The sequence below is a fragment of the Pipistrellus hanaki genome, assembly GCF_964339955.1.
Source record: "Pipistrellus hanaki genome assembly, chromosome: 20".
Classification (NCBI taxonomy): Eukaryota; Metazoa; Chordata; class Mammalia; order Chiroptera; family Vespertilionidae; genus Pipistrellus; species Pipistrellus hanaki.
Window position 1 is genome coordinate 4665887 of NC_140522.1, and position 26771 is coordinate 4692657.

Genomic DNA, 26771 nt, shown 5'->3' on the forward strand with positions numbered 1-26771 from the left:
CCTCTCCAATCACGTGCCCTGCCTCCCGGCCCAGCCAGGCTGAGCCATGCTGGAGTGGGCTCACGTTGCTCTGTAAATCTTTTTCTTTTTAATTAATTGGTTTTGAGAGAGAGAGAGAGAGAGACAGAGAGAGAGAGAGAGAGGCTTGTTGTTCCACTTATTTATGCACTCACTTGTTGTTGTATGTGCCCTGACCACACAATATAATATGCATTATGAATATATATTATGAATGCCAATGGCTCGCCACACGTTGGGACCACTCACCTGACGCTGGCTAAGTGCTGTGGCACAGGCTGGTGCTGAAAATGGTCGGGCCAGGGGTGGTGCAGGCAGAAGGGCGGAGAGGGCTGGAGGCAGCACGCGGTCTGGTACACGGGCGCATGGTGTGGACACAGCGGCGCCGAGTACTCGGAGTGGGGCTGCATGCAGCAGGAGGCCAGAGCGGAGGGGGAGGCCGGGCCGGCCTCGGGGTGGCACTCCTGGTGACTGGCCAGCGGGTGATGGTACGGGCAAGGATGGCAGCACTGCGGCGGCAGCGGGGCGGCTCTTTGGCTGTCTGCAGGCAGGAAGGGTGACCTGGCGGTGCCGTTCGCTGGCAGGCACCCGTTGGGACTCACTTTGGCTCTTGGCGCTTCTTTGGGTGTGGGCTGCTGGGCGGCGAGGTCTCCGTCCGAGGGGGGCAGCGGGCCGGGGGTGGCTGCGCTGGCGGCGAGGCTGCCATTGCTCAGGACCACGCCGTCGCTGCTTCCATTGCTCAGAGCCATGCTCCGATCTCTTGGCCCTGAGGAAGACAAGGATATCAAAGCATCCAGTTATTGGGAGGAAGGCGAATCTGTGGAAGCCAGGAAAGATACGTAAAGACAGCTCTTTGGAAACGAGGGTTGTCGTTGTGACTGGTCTATGTAGCCTTACAGGAAAGCCACCAGGAGGAGGAGAATGGCTTGGCTCCTAACCTTTCTGGAACGGCACTCTCCTGGGCAGACAAGACAGCTTCAGGAGCGCCCTCTCTCCAGCCGCCCCCAGAACATGCCAGAACAATGCACAGAGTTCCCACCTGCACCCTCATGCCCAGATGATACCCATTATGCTCGGAGACAAATTTAGCATTACCGATTTATTTACCTTTTAGATAAAACTCCTCACACACACACACACAGACACACAGCCATTTCATTATATAAGTATCACAGCTAAGAGAGGTGGAATGTAATCAACTGTTTTAGTAAAAAGGCAAAGCATTTATAAATATGAAAACGTACATCAAATCAAGGAGCTGTTTGTTGCCTCTCATCAGCCTTATCATCGCTTTGAAAGGGGTCTGCGATCCCACCGCCTTTATAATGGCGCCTAAGAGGGCTTTTCCGTTGTTGCCGTCAATACTATTGCTCTCTCCTTCACTGAGTCACTCCTGGGTATAAATATGTACTAGAAACTATAGTTTCGTGTTTTATAAAACATTCAGATAACATACCCAGCACCTAGTAATGGTAGTGAAACGTATTCTATTATCCAAGGAGTAGGAAGGCGGGTGGGGAGCACAGAGCCCTCACTGACGCAGGAGCACCCACTCCGATCCGCCATCGCTTTCTCAATGTGCCAGCTCAGCAAGCTCCGCTCACTCAGGCTTCTGTTTGCTAAAGAACAGACCCTCCCTTTGGTTGTGAACAAAAGGAAAAACGCTGTGTGCAAATGCTCTGAAAACAATAGGACATAAAGGCCATCTAAAGAGGCACTAACTCTTTTGTTAAGTTCATTGAAGTGTAAGATGTTTATTTGTATGCGTAAGTGAAAGGCAGTCTAGATCAGGGGTCCTCAAACTTTTTAAAGTGGGGGCCAGATCACGGTCCCTCAGAGAGCTGGAGGGCCGGACTAAATGAACTACTAATTCCTACTGTAACACCTCAGCTGCGCTCACTGCCCAAAAAACCTGGCGGGCTGGATCAGACTCCTCTGCGGGCCGCATGTGGCCCGCGGGCCGTAGTTTGAAGACCCCTGGTCTAGATCATGTAAGAAGCTGGGTGAGATGAATGCGGTCATTTCCCAGAAGTGGAAACTCTCACTGTACAAATACTGAAGGCGCATTCTTTTGCTTGCCTCCACCCATGACTCATGCTCCGGAGCCTCCGGTCCAGACCTCGGCCACGCTACCCCAGTGCATGGGATCTACTGGGCTGAATGGGAAACTCAATGGCTGCCTTTCACCTTTCCATCTGGAGGACGGAAGGAAGGAAGACTTTTCTGGTTGGATGGCTTGGTTCCACCATCCCAGGGTGGTTAATATCTCAGAGTCTATTTTTTAAAAAGTATTTCATTCAGTCAATCTATTACTGAAGTGATCACAATCTGTTGACTCTAATCAGAGCTGTTGTGTGAGTTGCGCTGGTGAAAGTGTCTATATATATAAAACCTTAAGCAACTGGTCAACCATTCGACCAGTTGACCGTTTGACCGATTGGTATGATGTGCACTGACCACCAGGGGGCGGATTCTCAACCCAGGAGCTTCCCCCTCGTAGTCAGTGCATGCCCACAGTGGGAGTGCACTGCTCAGCTGCCTGCTGGGTGCCAGACACCAGGCTCACGGCTGGCAAGTGCAGCTGTGGTGGCGTAAGCCTCTCCCGCCTCCGAGGCAGCAGCAGGCACAGCAGGGCTGGGAGTAGCATGGCGCCTAACCCAGGCTCGGGCTCCTCCCCAGCACCTACCGTTTTGCACACTACTACTACACCCCTCAGGGGATGTTGGATTGCTGGTTCCAGCCCGATCCCCACAGGACAGGGGACGCAGGCCAGGCTGAGGGACTCTGCCTGTGCAAGAATCCGTGCACCTGGCCTCTAGTCTAACAATAAAATCCTCAGAGTTTTCAAGTGAAACTGGGCTTAACACAGAGGCTATCAGACTTTCTCCAACAGCCTCCCAAGCGCCCTACCATCCCCTCTGAGCTCTTGTCAATTCCATATTTCCCTATCTTCTAACCGAATCTACTAATTCTCAGGAAAAAGTAATTTCTCGCCCAGCCGGCATGGCTAAGTGGGTGAGTATCAACCTATGAACCAGGAGGTCACAGTTCAATTCCCAGTCAGAGCAAATTTCTGGGTTACAGGCTCGATGCCCAGTGTAGGGCAGCCGATCAGTGATTCTCTTTCATCACTGATATTTCTACACAAACACACCCCCGCCTCTGTATCTCTCCCTTCATCTCTGAAATCAATAAAAATATTTATAATAGTTTTTCTTTTCCTTTGTAACCAGAATAACAACTATCATTCCCTCTTTTTTTAAAAAAAATATATATATTTTATTGATTTTGTACAGAGAGGAAGGGAGAGAGATAGAGAGTTAGAAACATCAATGAGAGAGAACCATTGATCAGCTGCCTCTTGCACACCCCCTACTGGGGATGTGCCCGCAACCAAGGTACATGCCCTTGACCGGAATCGAACCCGGGACCCTTCAGTCCCCAAGCCAACGCTCTATCCATTGAGCCAAACCGGTTTCGGCCATTTCCTCTTTTTTAAAAGTTACAAATGTATCATTTTGTAGTTACAGAAGAGTTAAACAGATTTTTGCAGGCCAGCCAACGGACTTAATCACCATTTATAACATTTCCCCCCCAATGTGGGAAAATGCAGTTCAAATGCCAAATCACTGACTTACAAATGAATTTCTGGAACAAAACCTGTTTCGTAACTTGGAGACTTCTCGCGATGAATTAGGAGCTGGTGGATAGTAAAGAATAATTAGAATTCTGGCCTGTGGTTGAAGTCAGTCACATGAGCTTTCTATGATTGTGTCTTTAGTCATAAAATGAGAAAAAATCATATTGACTTTATAAGTTGTGAATCAGAAGGAAAAAATAATAAAAAGCAAAACCAGAAGAAAGATTAGCCTAAGAAATGTCTATGGATCAAGTTCAGTAGATGCACTTGTTTAGAATTCAGGAACCAGGAGAACAGCAAAGCTTCCATCTGAACTCAAGAGCTGACCCATGGCCATCAGAGAAAGCGCTTCTCTCTTTAGAACCGAGACAAATGAGAACAAGATCTGATTTGAGCCTAGGATGGAACAGGAAAGGGGATGAGAGAGAGGGCGAGTCCACACCACAACAAAAGGAACTACTGAAAATGTAATGCTCTGTGATTATAAATGCAATGATCATGGTATCCATGGTGGGAATTTACACTTAATGTTGGATCAAATGTAATGAACAATTTTAAAAGCAGCTCTGTTGAAATCACCCGTTTCCCCCGGGGCCATAATACACAGGGCTGCCAGAAAAAGACTCTCCTGGAGGTGTGATGGGGCCCATGGCCAGAGACTTTAGTGCACTTCCTGTTCGTGCACTTAATATGCCAAAGGCAATACAGTCACAGCCACTAATCTCATCTCCCCATTTCACCTCTCCCACTGGCATGTTAATATTCTGGGTGCTTCCGCGGTGTGGGGCTTATAAGCCCTTTGGCCAAGAACCATCTTTTGATTATATTTTAAAATTTAAGTGCTTTGCCTTTGAGCCTCCGTTCTCCAAATGTATAAATCAGGCTAGTAATCAATGTCCATCTCATAGGATTATTATGAGACTATAAACATGTTTTGAAAACTATAAAGGGCAATGTTTTTATAATGGGAGAATTATCATTATTGCTTCCTTGAGTGAGAATATAAAAAAAAATACCGAAGGCTGCTCCCTGCTTTGAAAGCCAGAGTTGTGTTTTAAGATGGCAGCCGAGACATCTGTATCTTGAAGAAACAGCCTGGCTGGGTCTGCGTTTGAAAGTTGAGAACCTGGGTCAAGTTACTCACCCTCTTAGGGTCTCTAAGTCTTGCTTAGTTCTTAGCATTAACTTTGTTTGAAATGCAAATTGGCTCAACCCTGTAAGAGAGCAATTAATCAAAATTTAAAATACCCTCATCTTTGACCGATAATTCTATGAGGCACTATCCTTTGGACATGATGTTATGGATAAAGTTGTTGATCACACCACTGTTTGTACCAGTGAAAACAGGAAACGAACCAAATCAATATGATAATGAAACTCTTGTCATGTCCATACGTTGGGTGTGCCATTCAACAAGAATAAAAATGTGTTGGCTCAGGGTTATTGCTGTGGAAAGAAGTCCAAAGCCGATCTTCATGTGTAAATATGAAGTTGCAGGACAGCCTATATAGTATGAATCCAGTTTGTTAAAATTGTGAGGGAGACACAAATACATGGTTAGAATACACAGATAATTTCTAGAAGGACTTAAGAAGAAAATGCTACCATTATTTTGCGACAGAAGGTTGGACTAGGCCATTGAAAAGGTGGAGAAGTTTCATTTTACTTTCCATACCACTTGCAACTTTTACTACAAATGTATCATCTATATAGGATTTTAACAAAACAATGCATAAAGTTTCTAGCATGGTGACTAATAATGAACAAAAGGTAATTAATATTAATATGCACAAGCAAACTTATATAACCTTAAAGGATAACCAGATATACCTATTCACTGGATGCATTTAAAAATGTTTTATCTTCTGATATATATGTGCTCGTTTATAATAACACCCTACACAATATATCAAATAGTTGGAGAAAGCAGGGAATGAAAATGGAGCTAGGGAATAAGAACAGATGAATACAAACTATTCAGAAAAATAAATATTCAAGCATATATATAAATGTATATTCCAAAAATATATCTTACCTTACAGCTTCCAAATTCTTGGAAATGTAATTATTGTTTGTTGGACTAAAGCCATCTAAATCAAGAGCACTCTGACTAGTTCCATAAACATTAAGCAGACACGACAGAGTAGACGCCACATTTCAACCATGCTGACATGTAGAGAGAAAAGTCATCTGAGTTCATGTGAGGAGAAGGGTCGAGCAATTGCATCCTACTCTGGTCTGGGCCTCAGGAAACTCAACACAATGCTCCGAAGATAGAAAGTTGTATCTCACTGAAAAATGTTATCACCTACACTAATAAGAGAAATATGCAAAATTGACCATACCTCCATGACACCCATAAGCCAATCAGGAATGAGCATGCAAATTAACCCAACAAAGATGTCCGGTTAATTTGCATGCACAGGCGCTGAACAGCTGGGTGGGGCGGGACGCCTGCTATGAGGGGAAGGGTGGGGGGTGGAGGGAGCTACAAGAGTGGCGCTCCAGCAAGGAGAAAAGATTTGCAGGCTCCTGTGCAGCCAGGAGCAAAGCCAGGGGAAGGAAGGCCTATTCTTGCATGAATCTTCATGCAACAGGCATCTAGTATAATCCTAATAGGGTCTGTTTGAATTATGGACATTTTATTTGTCAACACATGACATGCCAAGACGTGCTAATGATGCCCAATTTACCCAAAGGTCGCAAAACTGTTGAGATGGGTCACCATCTAAAAAGAGTGTTATGAAAAGCTCACGGTAACTTCTTGGAACTGGAAGTCAGAACTGCTGACGTGGCCAGGGAACTGTCAAGTTCAAATCTAAATGCGTTGTTGAAGAGGATACGCAGGCCTGCCCCAATGACCACAGGAGCCACTTAGCAGAGCCATCACCATCCCTCCCCAACAGCTGCCCTGGCCTGCAGGCATGCCACCTTCATCCCACACCGGCCACACCGGGACGCCGCCTTTGCCAAGCACTTTGCCATGCTTGAGCTCTCCTGAGTTGATCCTCAGAAAAGCAGGTGTGGCAGGCACTGCCGCTCCATGTTGCAAAAGAAAACCTGAGACACGGTCAGCCTTAAATGGTCCGCTCAGAGCCCAATGCCAAGGTTTGTAGAGCTTTCGGCTAAACTACATTCATAAGCTCAGGTGACGTATTCCAGGGTAACCCTTTGCTTCCTCAGGTTCTGTAGCACCAAACTTCACAAGAAAGGGCAAGACTGGACCACCAACAAGGCCCCACGTGTACCCCTCATCTTTTTCAGAAGAGTGGTGCTCCGATGGCACAATTTCACTAGATAAAGTACACAACACTGCCCGGCCCTGTGGCTCAGTGGTAGAGCATCAACCCATGAACTAGGACAGTGGTCGGCAAACTCATTAGTGAGCAGAGCCAAATATCAACAGGACAATGAATGACATTTCTTTGGAGAGCCACATTTTTTAAACTTAAACTTCTAACGCCGCTTCTTCTAAATAGACTCAACCAGGCCGTGGTATTTTGTGGAAGAGCCACACTCAAGGGGCCAAAGAGCCACATGTGGCTCTAGAGCTGAACTAGGAGATCACGGTACAATTCCCAGTCAGGGCACATGCCCAGGTTGTGGGCTCAATCCCCAGTAGGAGGCGTGCAGGTGGCAGCCGATCAATGATTCTCCCTCATCACTGTTGTTTCTACATCTCTCTCCCTCTCTTTTCCTCTCTGAAATCAATAAAAATATATTTAAAAAACACACAGCTCCTCTTAAAACTGCTTGATGTTCAGCCCCAAATGATGGTCTCATTTCTGATGACTGGCACTAAGCTGACTTATTCAAACTTAGTGCTGTGGCCGGAGAATAGATAGATTCTCGAAAAGCAGAATCTATGACTGGCACTAAGCTGACTTATTCAAACTTAGTGCTGTGGCCAGAGAATAGATAGATTCTCGAAAAGAGAAATTGACAAAGAATTGGGTTTAAGCATCAGCTGCCGTGGGCTATTCAAGACGAGTAGGATAAGGACATCAACTAGGTTTTGTCTCCCAGAATAGTTTTCCCCTCAAAGGACTATTAAAAAATGTGTGTGTGTTTTTTAACAACTCGCTGTGTGAAATTCTTTCTTTGCAACACCTCTATGAAAGTATTGTTAAACCATCACAGAGAAAACTGAGGGTCAAGAATATTAAAGTATAACCCATCCAAATCACGATTAAAATTCAATCTCAGACTAGTATGTCTCGAAAAGCAAGGATTTTCCACTACTTCAGGATGCTTCTAGGGCATGGCCAAGTTCAGCTAGTTTTTATAGACCCACTACAGGCTACTGTTATAAAGTTCGGTCTGAAGGTCCGTGTGAGAAATATTGTCTGGATTCAATATTTCCCAAGATAGTTTAAAAAGGCACCATCCAGCACTTGAGAGACATATTTCAGTGAATTAAGTATCATATTATGCAGACCAGAAAAGCAAGGCCATGGACTGGCCTTGATGGTCAGGTAGCATTTTTAAAAATATCTTTTTATTGATTTTAGAGAGAGAGGAAGGAAGAGGGATAGACAGATAGAAACATTGATCAACTACCTCCTGCATACCTCCTACTGAGGATCAAGCCCACAACCCAGGCCATATGCCCTGACCAGGAATCAAAACCAGCAACCTCTTGGTTCATGGGTCAATGTTCAACCACTGGGCAGCACTGGCCAGGCGGTCATGTAGCATTGAGACTATTTCAAAATAATGTCACTGTGACCTGACAGCAGATCTGAATCTTTAATAAAGAATCGGCACTTTTAAGGAACTATAAAGAATGGCCTTAAGTAAGGAAACATAATCTTCTCCCCTACTGAGACAAATTAAATTTTCTTATTTTTCTTCGAGTTCATGAACTTTCTACCATTAAACTCTCCTTCAGTAAGAACATTTCTAAATATCTTCACTTAATTACCTATAAACATTTTATATGTTGCAAAGAACTATACAAAAATAAGGTATAGTTATTTCCCTTCAGCATAAACTGCAATGCGTTAGGAACCATTTTCCCAAAACACTGCCATACATTTGAGAATATCCTAAATGTACATTTCATAAGAACTTTCTAGATATTAGTATGCTTTCTATCACACCATGAAAAAGCAAAAAATCCAAAGGTAAAGATTACTATTCTTTTATAAGAAGAATAGTAATATCTACTTTCCTATTAAATTTATATTATTAAGAATGTAGATAAAACTTATAACAAATACTAATGATGAAAATGGAAACCTACCTAATACTTTTATATAACCTCTTTAAATACGGTATATATATGTGCGTGTATATATATTTATATATATAAAATATATTTTTATTGATTTCAGAAACAGGGAGAGAGAGGGAGAGAGAGGGAGAGAGAGAGAGAGAGAGAGAGAGAGACATCAATGATGAGACAGAATCATTGATTGGCTGCCTCCTGCACGCCCTAGATTGAGCCCCCAACCCCGGGGCATGTGCCCCTGACCAGAATCAAACCTGGGACCCTTTGGTCCGCAGGCTGGCGCTCTATCCACTGAGCCAAACTAGCTAGGGCAATATGTGGTATATACTGATAAAGGCACTGATAAACTATAGATGTTATACATTTCATTATTACCAAAAATGCTCATAATATTTACAAAGAGCTTTATGATACAGGGAAAAATTAAAATTGGCAGGCAAAGTCCTCTACCCTTCATATTTGCAACAACAAAAATAAAAATCAAATAACCTTTGTACGCGCCATAGCAAATCCAAAGACCCTGAATTTAAGAAGCATCTTATTGCTGGATATGAGTTAGGTTGTCAAGACAGAGAGCTATTATACCTGCAGGGGTGAGCAATAGCAGTGTCAGGGCTGCGGAGACACGAATCTCATTTCTCTCCTTTATTTTATGTGCAATGTGCCTGTGGTAACAGATCAATGTGGAAGGGAAATGTGGGTATAAAATAAAAGTTTATCTTTCACAGTCTGGGGTAAACGATAGTCAATAACATCCTCTTTTTAGCATAAAAGCTATCTTCCTATATATATATATATTTCGAGAGAGAGATATTTCCCAAGTTCATCCATAAAAACTATCATTCCACACAATCTTCACCACGTCTCCCCACACTTACAAGTGCTATATTCATAAGCACCGATGCTCTTGATTGAAAGAGAGAGGTTTCTTCTATCTTTGAGTTCCTATTCCAGATGAATTCAAATTCCCCTTAAAATATTCTATTGCAGTTTGGCTCAGTGGATAGAGCGTCAGACTGCAGACCAAAGGGTCCCAGGTTTGAGCCCAGTAAGGCCATGTACCTTGGTTGCAAGCTCCTCTCCGGTCAGGGCTCTTGTCGAAGGAGGCAACCAATCAATGTGTTTCTCTCACGTCGATGTTTCTCTCTGTCTCTCCCTCTCTCTTCCATTCTCTCTAAAAACTCAATGGAAAAATATTCTCGGGTGAGGAGATTTAAAAAAAATAATATTTCACCAGTTTTATTAAGCTGCACTAATTTCTATTGAATCTTAAGTCTGGAGATTTATGTTCATTTGGATAATTAAGAATATACAAAACAAAACGAGAGAAGTTTTCTATAATCAAAAATATATATCAATAGTCTTTCAATTCTAGAAAACCCTCTGATAAGTTGTCAACTAACCCAGGGGTAGACCTCTGACTGGTAGGTTAGGCTGTTGCTGGGATCTGGCAGATCAGGACTGAGTGAGACGGGCTGGACATGCCCTGGAGCCCTCTGGCAGTCCCTCCTGGGCTGGCTAACCTCCTGTGTCCCTCTCAGGCCCTGACTGTGTCCCTCTCAGGCCCTGACTGGGCACTGGTGAGATCCCTTGGCCTAGCCTGCGCCCTCTTGCAGTCCAGGCTGAGGGACTTTCCCTCTCCAGAGCATGAATTTTGTGCACCAGGCCTCTAGTCAATTTATAAGAGCAAGCAAATGCCACGCAAAATAGTCAACATATTGCTTGAAATAAAGAATGCTGCTATACAGCTTTTAAAAAATTGGACCGAGTACTTCATGTTAGATATGCTTTGAAGTATTTGATTATCTTAACTTTTTTTTGTTATAATGAAAAGGGGTTTTAAAGTATTAGCGTGGGGACAAGGGTATAGCAAAGAGAAACCTTTATTAAGACATTAGTTTGAAAGACAACAGTGCAGAATGTATGTGGAACAATGTTGTAAAGACATAAACGAGTGCTCACATAACCACAACCATTTAGATAGAGATCATTTGAATAAAGTTTAGGATATAGCCAATTTGTCATTTAACCCTCAAAAAAACTATACCCTAACCCCTGCCAATTTCCAAAAAACAAAGCATGTTAGAAAAGTTTTAGAAAAGCATGTTCTTTAAAGTTTTATGCAAAAAGAATAAACCAGTAAGACAGAAAAGGAGATTTTTTTTTTTTTTTTTTTTTTTTTTTTTTTTTTTTTTACTGCATTTTAGGCATCGTAAATGTTCCAATTCTCGGATCAGACAGCCTCCAGACACCAGGCCTGCTCCCCCACCGCACCTCCCCGCCAAATATGCATTACGAGATGCCTTGGTAATAAACAGGTCCCTCAGACGGGATAGGTCTATCGCGAGACCATAATATTTCATCTCCCACTATTTGGCTCCACTAGCATCGCCAAACAGGCAAGTTTACAGGCGAGCAGTGTTACTGTACTACCCCAGTCCTGCTCAGAAACACGCTCAGATTACTGCGCTTTACCAATGCTGCCCAAGTCACCACGCACGTCTAGAACTTCACACACCTCAAAACCTCAGACTTGGCAGCTCCGAGGAAAAATCCATCGCGGGGGTCAACCCAATTAAGAAACGTCTAGTCCCAGACGCTGCGAGGCAAAAGCGTGGGGGAGTTTTGGTGACATCCTCCAGAAAGTCAGAAATGGAGACCCATCGCCATAAAGGCCCTGGGAGTTGTCTGGCTTAGATGGCAAGGTGTGGGTTTTAATGCTGCCCTTGGAATTAGCTCAGCTTTCCCCGCAGATGCTAAGTATCTGGTCCCACCAGGCCCCACTCCCTGCTGCTTGGGGAAATCTGAGAAGCAGCAAATCAGAGTCCTAGAGCAAATCGGATACCAGTTGGGTTCTCCCACTGAGCGCCCTCCCAACCCCTCCTTTCTCCCAAAACCCCCCCTCCCCCCCCACACACACATCTCAAGGGGTCCCTCCGCCCACTGAGCGACCAGCAAATGGCTCTCAAAGTTTCTGCATGAAACACATTTCACTTAAAGGACCCTGAGATGTTAAGCGTAGGAAAACATCTTTTCTTCCTTGAATTGGGCCAGGAATTTAATTAACTTAGTAATAAGAGCCTGGGTACAGCCTTCGGAAGCCTTTTTCTATTCTTTACTTAAATGACCGCCGTAAATGCTTGTGATTTCTGCTGTTTGCTTTCTTGGATACAGTAGATGAACTGAGATTACATTTACTGTTCCTGGGGGATTCCTGCTTGCACACGGAGATAATTAAATCATATTGTTCCATTAACTAGGCGGCTTCCTTATTTGTAGGAACCTGCGTGTTCCCTCTGAATACTTCTCTTACAATCCAATGTGTGGGACTGTCATAAGCGAGCCTGTTTTTTTTGTTTGTTTGTTTTTTTAAGTATATTTTATTGATTTTTTACAGAGAGGAAGAGAGAGGGATAGAGAGCTAGAAACGTCGATGAGAGAGAAACATCCATCAGCTGCCTCCTGCACACCCCCTACTGGGGATGTGCCCGCAACCAAGGTACATGCCCTTGACCGGAATCGAACCTGGGACCTTTCAGTCCGCAGACCGACGCTCTATACACTGAGCCACACCGGTTTTGGCAGTGAGCCTGTTTAATAGAGATTAAAATGATGAAAAAATAGAAGATAAATAGAACAAAGGCACTCTTTCCCCCCGAGTCTCCCTTTCCTAATTTGCTGTAGTTGCTTTGTTTTATATTTTTTCCCCAAAAGGCTGGCAGGCTAAGCAGTTCGTTTGTCTACACCCTGTGGTAGGATGTGATCAATAAATTACAATTTTTTTAAAAAAAAATGGGCACTGTCCACAGTCAGCGTGCCAAGGCTGTGCATGGCCCACACGAGTGGTGAGAGAGGAGCTGTGAGTGGGCACTCCAGTCTGGCCCCAGTAGCTCAGCAGCTATAAGGAAAAGTAAGGAACTGGTACCCAGCAAACGGGGTCCCCAACGCTCACCAGAAAGGGCTGACTGATTCCATATAAATGACAAAGCCAATCGGGATGAGATGAAAATGTTGGCTGAACCACTTTTATAACACACAGAACTCATTCCCCAGACCGAGGTAAGGATAACATGCATGTTCTTTTCTCTTTTTTAAATTGAATTTGTTGGGGTGACAATGGTTACGACTTTGTAACACGTCATCTACACACCGCATCGTGTGGTTACCACTCAAAGTCACGTCTCCTTCCACCACATTCATCCCACTCTGCCCTCTGCCACCTCCCCCCCCCCCCCAACACCCTCGCCCTCTGGCAATCGCCATCCTGTTATCTGCATCTCTTCTTCTTTCTTAACCCCTTCACCTTTTTCACCAGATGTATTTTCTCAACTGCTTTTCAGGGCCCTCATTCCAGATTCTTAGGTATTACACATTTTTTCCCTTCATAATCAGCACAACTAGCTCATGCTCACGGTTCAGGTTTGAAGTTTGACGTGTAAGCTAGATGGATCATGGGAAACACAAAAAATACTTTGCATATTGCCAGCTATAAGTGGAGCACAAGCCAATGAAATACTCGGACAGACAAGGTTTTGGCAGTGAAAGCGTTCTAGGATAGTTTTTTGTAGCAAGGCAAAATTGTAAAATAAATAAAGTATTGCAAAAAGACTACCTACTTTGACATTTTAAAAAGAAGAAATGTGTCAGCTTACACTAAGACCATGGGAAATAGTGGCCCTACTGTCTACAGCGAGACACTGGGTTAGAGTTTATTGACAGAGTCTGGTGACTTCTCAGCCATCTGAGGGAACTGGGGTTTCGTGAAGTTATAAATACCAGCATCTATTCTAACCTCCTGGTGGCTAAAAGTACACATTTCATTTTTCTTTCAACTGGAATGCCTCTCAAATAACATTTTAGCAAACTGTGAAGTATATTGTCTATTTATTTCTGGCATTTTCACTGAAGTCAGTCCATGATTTGCATGAAATACCTATTTTGTGAAAATCTTATCGAATTTGCTAAGATGCACATTTTGCTAACAGACACACACATATTTCACAAGTTAAACTAGCTTGGATTTTTCTACCGGTCGCATATCAATGACCCATCCCCATTTGAAACAAAGGTAAATGTGGCAAATATATTCTGACTTCTGCTTTAAGTTACGAATCCAATTACAGTGTAGTTACGATTGTTAAACTAAAATGCATACAGTACATCATAAGGCATTTAATGGACTCAACTGCAACTGGAGGATGTACGTCAAGTTGTGTCTTCAAAATGAATATTAATTAATAATTAAATAATTCTTCCAGGTAAGAATTAAACTTGCCTGGAAGTCCAGTCCCTAAGTGGTTCTTCACCAGACTTCTATTTTTATAGGTGGGAAGATGCTGATATTTGATTACTTTCTTACAATACCTGACTCATAAACATGATTCAAGTCGTCCCTACAAGTTGCATTCGTTGCATCCAGTTTGCTACGAAGGGGTAAAGAGTAACACATGCTTTTAAAATTCTCTGATTTAGGTAGTGGTTGAAGGAAAACCTCAAAGCAGGAAACAATGGTTACGCTGCTTTAAGTCTGAGGTTTCCTTCTAAATTTGTCAAGAAAGCACATTTGCAAAAACTCTCCTAAGAAACAGCTTGCCTCGCCTCCTGATGCAAGAGGGCAGTTTAACTACGGATCGGATTTTCATGCGAGCAGAAGCCCTTGCAAGTTTACGCGGAAAAGCGATTGCAAGTTGGAAGTTTAAGTTGAAAACAAAGCCCGGTTTTCAAAGTTCCGTCCTCCCCAAATAGCAACTGGGCACATACCCACACGATTACCTTGATGGTGAAAGAAGGAAGTTCCCGGCTCCTCTGGGTCGGCAAAGGACCGCGGCAGCTACAGCCCCGGCCGGCTGCAGGGACACAGCCCAACAGGAAGGGAGCAGGAGCAGCTCTGCAGCGGCGAGCAGGGCAGAGCGAATGACAAGAAGGTGCGGATCGCTTTGAATGAGGCGTGTTAGGGGCTGGGACTCGCCGTGTTTGCCCTCCTATAGGGCAGGAGTTTCCCTCCTACTTAACCCCTCGGGGCAAGGTCTTAATAATGGTAACAGCTGGCATTCAGAGGGGGCTGGCTCTGAGCGCAAGGTCAGCAGCCAGGATATGAAGGTGACATGTAATTTCTAGCCTTTTCCTGCTGCTACAGAGAAACTGCACCCAGGGCTGTTTTCAGTTATGCGCGCCTTTGATCTCCTGGATTTGGAGTTACTTAGGAGATTAAAGCCATGCTCGCTGATATTATTTGCTTGCTTAGACTGACTCCGGTGTCTCGGATTGGGTTTTCTGACACGTGGGGCTACTGCGTTTAAACTAACACAAATAAACACCGGGCCGTGTTTATTTCCGAGTTCCGGGGATTCTGCTGCTGCTCCTCAAATGGCTCTGAGACCCCGCTTTCCAGGGCAGCGAGCGCCGTCGTTTTTAAAAGAAGAAGCAAATATTGTTTTTAAAAGTTGTAAGTGCTTCTCTTCGGTTTCCCCAAACGAAACCGGCACTTTTGTTAAAGGAAACTTGGGCCCTGCTGAAGCCACGGCCCAACATACAAACCTGGCCAACACCTGCCAACAGCCGTTCTAAACCGACAGTGACATCCACTGGCACACACGTGATCATTTACTGAAACCGTGAAATCTAACTCTTCCTGACTTCTTTAATGAAGACGTGGAAACAATTCTTTTAACAGGCTGTCCTGATTGATTATATGAAGACAGCACTTGCAGAATGAGAGAAAATAGCACCCAAGTATAAGCAATCGAACAAAAAAAAATAGGTAAAATTGGACTCCATCAAAATAAAAAATCTGTATGCATCAAAAAAGACAACAATAGAATGGGAAAAAATATTTGCAGATCATATATCTAAGAGGCTAGTATCCATGATACGTATAGAAACTTACAATTCAATCATAAAAAGACAAATGATCCAATCTAAAAGAATCCAGAGTATTAAAATAGACGTTTTTCTGAAGAAATAGCTAATATGCACATGGAAAGATGCTCAACATCGCTAATCGCTACGGAAACGCACATTAAGACCACAGTGCCACACCGTTTCACACCCACTCAGATGGCTGTCACCGAAAGGAGGAAGGAAAAACATGTGTTGGCAAGAATACGGAGAAAGTGAAACCCTGATGGGGATGTAAAATGATGCAGCCACCATGGAAAACAGTCTAGCAATTCCTCAAAAAATTAAACATAGAGTTACCGTCTGACTCAGCAATTTCGCTCCGAGGTGCGGTTGCTTTTCATTACTGGAGGGTTCTGTATTTACAAACTTGCTGAAGTTTCTTTGTAACCCCGAATAAACCCCTCAGAGCGTTTTTGCAGACATTAGCACGCATGTGCAGAGGTGGAAAAATGTGAGTCCTGGTGAGGATGAGCAGGCGACTGCCTTCCTGGTCCAGCTCTCAGCTGTAAACAGTGTTCCTTCCACAGTCTGTGTAACGGCCCATTTTCCCCATGATTGTGCTTTTTCTTGGTAATTTCAGTTTAAAATGGCCCCAGAATGTAATGTGCAGTGCTGCCTAGAGTTCCTAAGCTCAAAAAGGCTGTGATGTGTGTTCAACAGAAACACACACAAGACAAGTACTGACTGGTTGTCAAAACTGTAACTCTAGCCTGGCTGGTGTGGCTCAGTGGTTGAGTGTAGACCTGTGAACCAGGGGGTCACAGTTCGACTCCAGTCAGGACCCGTGCCTACATTTCAGGCTCCATCCCTAGTGGGGGCGTGCGGGAGGGAGCCGATCCACCATTCTCTCTCATCATTGATGTTTCTAAATCTCTCCCTCTCCTTTCCTCTCTGAAATCAATAAAAATATATTTTATTTAAAATGTAACCAGAAGCTCAAAGTAACCCAGTCCTGTATTTCCCTGTGAAGTAATCACTCAGTAGTCACCAGTTCAGCACTGGCAGTCTTTCTGAAATACAACTAGAACAAATAAAGAGAATCAACTGTATGCACCCAAGAGAACTGAAAACATTCACACAAAAACGTGTACACAAATGTTCATAGCAGCATTATTCGTTAACAGCCAAGGAGCAGCTCAAAGGTCCATCAGCAGAAGACTGGATTGACCCAATGTGTCCATCAACGGGACATCTTCAGCCGTAAGAAAAAGAATCACCGATACATGCTACAACATGAATGGACCTTGAAAATATTATGCTAAGTGAAATCCAGACTCAAAATTCAATAAAGCTAGGAGCTTTTTTCACGGCAACATAAATTTATATGAAGTGGATTATATTAAGTGAATGATGTTATAAATACCCAAACGGCCCTTGGCAGTATCAAGGTTCCCCACCCTGCATGAGACCAGTAGTTCCAATGGGCATTCGCAAACATGAGTGTGCGTCAGAACCTCCTGGAAGACCTGCGAGGAGGCAGACTGCTGAGTCCCATCCCCGGGGGTCCGGACCTCAGGACTGGGGAGGGACTGGGGTGTGCTTTTCTGGAAGTCCCCAGGCGATGCTGCTCTGGGCTGAGACCATGTGCTGGGCGTCCCTGCCTGAAAGACCGAGCATGAGCTCATGAGCTCACCTCGGTTAGAGAGAGCCAGGCCTGCGGAGGAAAACGACAGGAAGAGGGTGGGAGGGAAGAGAAGCACTTAGGTAAATATATGAAAAGAGCCAGTCCCTGCGATCTCAGGGTAGGCTGATGTCATGCCGTGTGGATGCCAACTGCTATAATACCTAAAAATCCCAAGAAGGAGTTGGAGAATTCAAATGAAAGCGAAGGCGTGTACCATTCTTTGATGGCTTGGTTGAGTTCATTAAAGAGGCTATACATAATACCTTTTCACTGTGCTTGTCCTCGCGAGAAAGGCGAACACTGGCTCTGGGGTGGTTGGTCCCATAAACAACTTCAAGAAGCCCCTTAAGTGAGTTCAGGTGTCACAGAAACCCAAGAGCTGAAATCTCCAACTCATCAACTTGCAAATTCTTTTTTTTTTTAATTTTTTTTATTAAGTTATTATTTTTGTACATATACCAATGCCCCCCCATCCCATACATACCCTCTCTCCCCAGAGTTTTGTGTCCATTGGTTGTACTTATATGCATGTATACAAGTCCTTCATCAACTTGCAAATTCTAAGTTAACATTAGTAGGGAAGTGACTGATGGGTACACTTAACCACTTGATTTAAAACTGTTGGGTTCAGCTTTGGCTACGTAGCTCAGTTAATGAAAGCAGCGGTCGGCAAACTCATTAGTCAACAGAGCCCAATAGCAACAGTACAATGATTGAAATTTCTTTTGAGAGCCGAAAACCGACTTCTGCGCATGGGCCACGAAGTTTCAATCACGCTGTACCTGCGCGCCCACACGTGGTATTTTGTGGAAGAGCCACACTCAAGGGGCCAAAGAGCCACATGTGGCTTGCCAGTCACAGTTTGCCCATCACTGAGTCAGAGCATCATCCCAATATGCCAAGGTTGTGGCATTGATCCCCAGGCGAACATCAAATCAATGTTCCCCTCTCTCTCCCTCTCCCTCTCTTCCTTCCTTTCTCTAAAATCCATAAATAAAAAAATTTAAAATCTTATTGTGTTCATGTAAAAATAGACAATCTAAAGTACACTTTAAGTATTGTCACATGGAATACATTATTACTTTATAAATAGTACGTAGTATTATTTCCAATCACTTCAGTATATTTCTCAATATATTCTTTAGAGTGAAAAGGAAAATGCTAGTAACTTTATCAAAGACCCAATGTTCTCTGAAACCAATATCCCTGTTTTTCTTCAATCACTTCTTTAGGTTTCTTTCTGTCTTCCATATTAGAGAGAATATGGGAGAGGGGAGGAGAGGCAAGAGCTAGCAGGTACTTTTTAAAAACTGGGAGAGTGAGGGAAACCCCCAACCACCTGCTGACTAACAAACTCTTTCACATCTGAACTCAGGCCAAAAGGTAATCCTAGATTTTATGTTTATTGATATTTAGAAATCCCACCTAGTAGTGTGTGTGTGTGTGTGTGTGTGTGTGTGTGTGTGTGTGTTAAATGTCCATTTATAAATGAGCACCCTGTGGGCTAAGTTAGACAGTATGGTCCCTTAAAAACCAGTAACGTTTTCTTCCAGTTGGGCAAGTCACAGCTGAGCCATTAGGAAGGCCAAGTTCAGAAAGAGCAGCCATGGGAAAGTTTTGCAGATGACACCCTGCATTACACTGGAATACCGATGGCTGGGGATGGGGTCTTAGATTTCAGACGTGAGAGGGGCCACTCACAGGGAGCCGAGGAAGAGGAGAACACGCATGGCAGGCAAATCCTTGCTGGGCAGTTCACAACGGGGCACAGGAGGTAACCACTGAGCAGCCCGGTCTGCAGCCCTCTTGTTTACAATGCTTAATTAGGCGAAGGTGGCATATCCTAAGAACTCCTTCTTAAAGCAGGCTTCTCTGCCTGAATCTTTCGGGCAGGAAAGAGGGGTAGTCAATACATAACATGAAGTTTATGTCAGGAGGGATACATTCCTAAGTATGGAAAAGAAGTCATTATGTACAATAACTACCACCTTCTAAGTTAGAAACATCAAAGGGTCCCTCTAAGTCTCTCAATAAATAGCTTAAGTCAATATCCCTAAAAGGCAGCTCAGGGGGCAAAACTTGGGTCCCTTAAACTCTCCAAGGCCATTTCAGTATGTGTCCTGCCAGAAGCTCCGATTCAGGAATCTAAAATGCAAATGACCTCATCATCATCCTAAACTAGCATCTTGATTTTTCTCTCTTTCAGTCGTTGTCCCTTGAGCCCCAAATTTCCCCTTAGGTATTTATTTAGCGACCTGTGCCGCACGGGGATCTGGGATGAGGGTCACCTTTGACCTTTCTGCCACCACCTCCTCTTGTTTGTCTGCTTTCAAGAGCATCCACTGGCACGTATACCCACTCCTTCGTTCCCACTCCCACTCCCACTTTCTACGTCCTGATGTCCCTCGGATCGCTGCCACAGCCTATCTCACCTATGCTCTCCTGCATTTCAACCTCAGCAGCACAGAGCTTCCGGTCTCATCATCGTAGCAGTGGATCCCCCAGCTGCTTCCAACGCTAACCACTGAGCCACGATGGCTGGGCTCTATCGTCATTTTTCTACCCTTCGGGAAGCTCTAGTCCCTGGCAGTACTTGACCGATGTTAATTTTTAAAAATGACGTTTTATCATGTGTTCCTGCTACACGTGTCCTTTATTAAACAGAACATATGTAAGTTTTGGAAGGCAGTCTGCAAAATAAAACTCAGTACACAAATCCTATTTTCCTGCTGATGTATGTGGGCCCCAAGGACCACGGCTGTGGGAAAGAAACAAAGGCCAACATTCCATATATTTGAACAATGACTGCCATGTTGCACTGTTCTCTGCTTTTAAAGTCTAAATATTAAACTGCTGCTGAATAATAAGAGATGGCAGTCACTGGCCTTTCTCTAACAAAGAGAAGTCACTCAAGGAGCCAATACGCAAGCTTCGTCTTGGGCAGTTCTGAAAACTTCTTTTTGTTTGCTTTCCAAGGTAGGATTGTCCTTGGCATTAGCAGAAATATTTTTAAAGAATGAAAACAAATAAGAGGTCTCCCTCACAGGGAGCCATTAACTTTAATGGGCTTTCTGTTTAATTGCCAGTTGATTTTACTGTAGCAATTACGATTTCTGTGATAAAGTGTCTTGGAAATAAGTGAATCTAGGAAACTTAGTTTTTACTCATTACATCCTGTGCTTGATTCGATGAAAAAAAAAACTATCCATACAGTTGACACTTAAACAGAGCGGGAGGGAGGAGAGGGGAAAAGGGGCTGACCTGGTCAAATCCACAGATAACTTCTGACTCCCCAAAAAGTTAATTACTAATAATCTACTGTTAACCGGAGAGAAGCCTTACAACAGTATGAAGCTGATTAATACATATTTTATCCATTATATGTATTACATACTATATTCTTACAATAAAGATAGGAAAAACAGAATGTTATTAAGACAATCAGAACCCTGGCCAGGTGGCTCTACTGGTTGGAGCATCAACCAATACACCAAGTGGTTGTAGGTTCGGTCCCCAATCAGATGCAAACAGGAAGCAACTGATCAATGTTTCACCTAGATGTTTCTCTCTCTCTCTCTTTCTCTCTCTCTCTCTCTCTCTCTCTCTCTCTCTCTCTCTCTCTTACTCCCTCTCTCTTTCTCTTTCTCAAATCAATTATATATACACACACACACATATATATATATACACACACGTATATGTTTATATATATGTAAATATGTAGATATATCCTCAGATAAGGTTTAAAAAAAATTTTAACCATAAAAAAGAGAAAATACATACACTATCCACATATAAGTAGACCCGTGCAGTTCAAACCTGTGTTGTCAAGGGCCAACTGTATTTCCAGAAAGCATTTTGACCATCCAGAATGCAATTCACTTACTGATCTGGACATACCAAAAATGTTCATGAAGATCCAAAGCTCGGGTATATAATTTAAAGCAAAAGATACAGAGATTAGTAACTTTCAGACAAAAGGCAGTCTTCTGTGAAGAAAAAAAAAGAATCTTACTGGGAAATATCAAAAGCAGCCAAAAATGTCAGCCCTCCTTAACTGAACTGAAAAATTACTATGAAAAAAAAATAAACCTTTTAAAATGTGAAAATAAGTCCAGCAGGTTAGTTTAAGATGCGTCTCACATTGGAATTCTGGGGAACATTCTGTCTTGACGTGAGTAGGGTAAACAGCTTGCTGCCCGGGTCTGTCTCCCACATGAAGTCTGAAGAATGTGCTGTGTGTTGGAGGAGAGAGGAGGCTCAGATTGGATGGTTTTATATCAAAAACAACTGGATCATTTCAGCCATAACAAAATAACGAGACTGCAGATCGTCTAAGAATATAATCTGGTACTGCACAAAACGATGGAAAAGCAAAACATAATACACCCCTGGACTCTGGAGAGTTTCCCAAATATTTCTGGTTTGCAATCTAGGATTTCAAAATAAGATTGTTTTACTTTCACAACAGATACGCCTGGCGGGAGTTCCCCGGCCAGAAGGAGAACCGCTGAGTCTTAGCTGTCACTTAATTAGAACATTATCTTCACACCTTCAGTTGCATTGTTGCCAGACCTTAAACGAATCTAAATGAATGTGGTGTGCCTATGTCAGAGGGCTTAAGACCAATAAATCGAAAAATTCTGTAAGTCAGACTGCCAATATTTATAGCGAAAATTACCCTAACTTTCCTTATGTCATGAAATAAAAATACCTGCCAGTTAATTTTCCAAGGAAATACACGTGTCACCTGCACACACACACACCCGTCACCACAGCTAAATGCTTAGGTGACATAATACTGTGACATATCACATTCTCTCGCGTCAGACGAGGTCATATGGGAGAAAGCCAGTGAACACGCTAACCCCATTTTATTTATTTGTATTTCTTGTAATATGTGGTCCTATTATTGTTGGCAAGAAAGAACCTTAAATTACCCAAACTCTAAGAGAGAAAGGCATTATTGGGGTTAGGTATTTCACAAATGCAGCGGGAGTTGATTTATATGTTGAAAACACACTTATTCATTATTCAGAAGTTTCAAACAGTTCAAAATTATGCAACACTCGTGCTGTGTCTGGCTTCAGAACGTTTTTTATATGAAATAAAATTCCGTGAGATGGCTGCTAAAAGATAAGAAAAAAATGTAATAAAAAATAGGAAAGGAGAATATGCTTATTAAAATTTAAGAATGCAAGATATATATATATATATATATATATATATATATACCATAATATTTTAGTTAGGCCTCTCAAAAATCTTTTAAAATATTCCAACATAGCAGAGTTGTTAGACTTAAACCACAGGCATGACTGAAAGAATACATTTATAAACGAGGGACATTAGAAGCTAGGATTAGGTCATGGGAGGTAAGAGTTTTCTTGATATCTTTAAAGACAGCATGTCACAACGCTCAGCACATGCCACTTCAAAAACATAAAAACAAAGGTCATCACAATGACTGATATGCTCCACAACCAGGCTTTGCCACAGCAGGCGTCTTTGGCACATTCGCTGGGAAGCCCAATGCCAAAAGCCCAGGCAAGGGTTCCAGTTGGTCAGTGCCACCCGAGTGGCAGGCCCTTCTGGGCTGTCAGCCAGAAGGGACCTCCTGGGTGTGGACTGGGAGATGCTCCAGCTCCGGGGGTGGCAACTGACATGACGAGGCAGCTGCCCCGAGACCCACAACAAGACCCACGTGTGTGCTACGATGTGTCCACTAGACGTTGGCCTCCTCAAAAGACTCAGCGTGCTATACGTGGGGCCAGAGGAAACCTGCCCGGGGTCTTTGAGGTATCCATCCTTCTCCGTCAACATCTTTAGAGAAGAAAAATCCACAGCTTGCCTTGTTAACCTGTTCCCAGCAACTCCAATGACTTAAGATCCCAAAACCTCTGACAAAAATGTAAGGGGATGTATTTAAACTGAATTTAATATTTCTATTCCTTTATAACAAAAAGCTGGATAATGAAAATGACCATGACTGACGTGTAACAAGCACTGCTTTGACAAAGGAACACCACAGGAGAGGGGCAATGGGTTACGCTGCTGGCAAAGCAAAGACAGGAAAGTAAGCTCCCACAATTATTTACTAAGAGTTCCGAGTCATAGTAACAGTAGGATATCACCAATATGTCCTCTGCCTTCACAAGAACCCCCAAAGAGCTGTGTGTCACCACGCTATTGGCAATGTCCAGTACTCAGACACTGCAGTCCCGTCACTGCAATTCCTGATGCTGCCGGGGAAGAAAGGGTGACTAGTGTGTTGGAGCCTGGCAAGTGTGGCTCAGTGGATAGAGAGTCAGCCTGCAGACTGAAGGGTTCCACTCCAGTCAAGGTCACATACCTGGGTTGTGGCTCCATCCACAATGTGGGGCGTGCAGAAGGCAGCCGATCCATGATTCTTTCTCATCACTGATGTTTCTTTCTCTCTCTCTCTCTCCCCCTTCCTCTCTGAAACCAATAAAAATACATATATATATATTTTAAAAAGTGTTGGAGCTCGGCAGGCGTGGCTCAGTGGTTGAGTGCAGACCTATGAACCAGGGGGTCACAGTTAGATTCCTGGTCAGGACACATGCTCTGGTTGCGGCTCAATCCCTAGTACGGGGCGTGTAAAAAGTAGCGGATCAATGATTCTCTCTCATCATTGATATTTCTAACTCTCTCTCCCTCCCTTTTCCTCTCTGAAATGGGTAAGAATTTATGTTTTACAAAGAGCACTGGTATGAAATGAAACTAGTAAGCTCTCTCTTCTCTTCCTGAGTCACAGCCTCGGCCTGGCTTAGTCACCCAACCATCTGCTTTCCTGGACATGGCAGTCCATCACCAGGAATCCTGTGGACTCTGCTTCGTTTCCGCAAGTCTCACTCCCTCGCCCAGGGAGGGCACTGTGGGCACAGCCTCAGTCCCGGCAGAGGAGCGGCAGGCACTGCCTGGTGCCAGCCCCAGGGAAGATTAGGCGATGCCGTGCTCACTCCTTCCCCTGCCAAGGGGAACGCCTCGGTGACAGCAGCAGCCGCACCCTCCTGGCTTCGCTCAGAGTCAAGTCCCGCCTCAGGGAGCCAGCTCAGCACTCTGTCCAGAAGCAAGCAGAACTGTCTGTCCCTCACAAACCTCTAACATAGCCCTGGTCTTGCATGACGCTAACATGTACCTCTTACTTAGATCAGTGGTTCTCAACCTTCCTAATGCCGAGACCCTTTAATACATACAGTTCCTCCTGTGGTGGTGACCCCCAACCAGAACATTATTTTCGTTGCTACTTCCTAACTGTCATGTTGCTCCTGTTATGAATCGGAATGTAAATAACTGTGTTTTCCGATGGTCTTAGGCTCTACAGCAGCGGTTCTCAACCTGTGGGTCGCGTTGAGAACCGCTGACTTAGATCAAAGCGTAGTACCTTTTGGAAATAACTGCGTTTGTTCATCTGTGATTCTGTTTGCGACAACGGTCACTGTCACTATTGACACACCGTCACTATTGACTGGCATGAAGGCAGTGTCCAGGTAACCATGGTTGGGCTCGGGATTTATGGAGCGGGATATGCAAAAGCTGCTCAGTATCTGCTACCAGGATCTTAACTTCTTTACATTCCTAGACACTGTCAAAGACCAGCTGACAAGATCTCTCAGCATATCTACTAAGATGGGACAGTACGCATAGTCTTATTCTCACAGTGATCAAGAACTCTGTATCCTTCTCAAAGGGAAGTGAAAAAAGGGGGAGGGGCAGGGGGGAAGACAGAACAAGGAGATAAGACCCTGGTGTCCACATCGGCTAGTCTCTGAAGGCAAAGCCACCGAGCTGGTCAAAAAACACACCATGGCCGAAACCAGTGTGGCTCAGTGGATAGAGCGTCGGTCTGCGGACTGAAAGGTCCCGGGTTCGATTCCGGTCAAGGGCATGTACCTTGGTTGCAGGCACATCCCAGGTAGGGGGTGTGCAAGAGGCAGCTGGTCGATGTTTCTCTCTCATCGACGTTTCTAGCTCTCTATCTCTCTCCCTTCCTCTCTGTAAAATAACAATAATATATATATATATATATATATATATATATATATATATATATATCCACCATGAATCCAAATTAGTAATCCTGTACAGACCTCACCATGCCACAAGAGGGATTTTTTTCTGATTCCTAACTTCAAAGCATAAAACTAATATATCCCATTGGCATAATACATGCTGAAAGGCAATTAAAGCTGCGTACAGCGATACCCCGGACTCCGGATTCCGGTCCTACGCTTGGAAAGCTCAACTGTGGAGTTGCACAAGTTCCTTTTAAAAATGTAAATCCCGGGCCCTTTGATCAAGACCGACTTCAAATAGAGGAGCGAGAAATTTTATAACAGCCAGGATTTTAATGATTTCCTTCGGATCACCTGGCGTCGGGGACGAGGCCTCTCCTGGCGGGGGGAGAGGAATGTGTAAGGGTATTATTTATATAAACAGCGCTTACCCATTTTTTAGGAATGTTTTTAAAGAAATGACCTCCTCCCACTTTCAAGTACAAGTTTGGGGAGAAGTGATCCTCACTTGGCCCTGTAGCGTTCCAATTACACAGAAGATTTTATGAGCGTCAGCCCAGAGATGAATGCCAGTAAGAGGGTCCAATTTTATTTTTCACCGATTCCTTCACTGAATGTTTAATACTAATATCTTACGATTTTTAAAGACTAAAGGTTAAACAGTTTTTATAGGGAAAGAAGAAAAGGAAGCTACAAGGGGAACATCTTATTGCTAAGCAAATAAAAGAATATATAGAGAGTAATGTAATATTTTATGAACCAAATTCTTTTTTCAAATAAAAGTTCGTATTTTAGGTAATATGTATCTAACAGTAACATCCCCACTCTATATTTACACACACAAACTGACATTTTGATATCTGATATTTTTATCCACAAAAAATAAACTTAGTCCATTAACTTATTTGCTTCATTCTTAATATTTTATATGATGACTCCATCGTCATTTTCTTTCATTTCACAGGTAAACCTTTTAGAAGGATACAAGTGAACCAACCAAGAACCAACGAGATAGGGTGAGGGCGATATTTTTCACAAAAATCTAAACAAATATTTTTCATGTACTAAGTCCCAATCATTATTTTTTACATTATTCCGAAACTTTCAAGCACAGTTGCAAGTTTCCTAAGTACTTCTTTAAAAAAAGCATTCCTGCTGTGAAAATACAGCCCCTCGGGCTGAGCGCCCTGCAGACTGTCTCGTATCTCAAGGCCACATCTCTGCATATGGCGGGCCCGCTCCGTCCGGGTCCCCGCTACCTCATCTGTCAGTGCTCAGACGTGAAAGCACGTGCCTATCACTCTGCTATTTTTCTAG

At 43.6% G+C, this 26771-nt stretch overlaps 1 protein-coding gene across 3 annotated transcripts in view; it reads right to left on the bottom strand.

Annotated features, from left to right (window-relative positions):
• Window positions 1-26771, bottom strand: part of DISP1 (dispatched RND transporter family member 1) — a 104255-nt gene that overhangs the window by 32960 nt on the left and 44524 nt on the right. For all 3 annotated transcript variants that reach the window (XM_084868844.1, XM_084868843.1, XM_084868845.1), the window contains exon 2: window positions 268-784. In XM_084868844.1, coding sequence (XP_084724970.1) covers window positions 268-767 — 500 coding nt within the window. In that variant the 5' untranslated portion in view covers window positions 768-784. The remainder of the gene's footprint in view (window positions 1-267; window positions 785-26771) is intronic.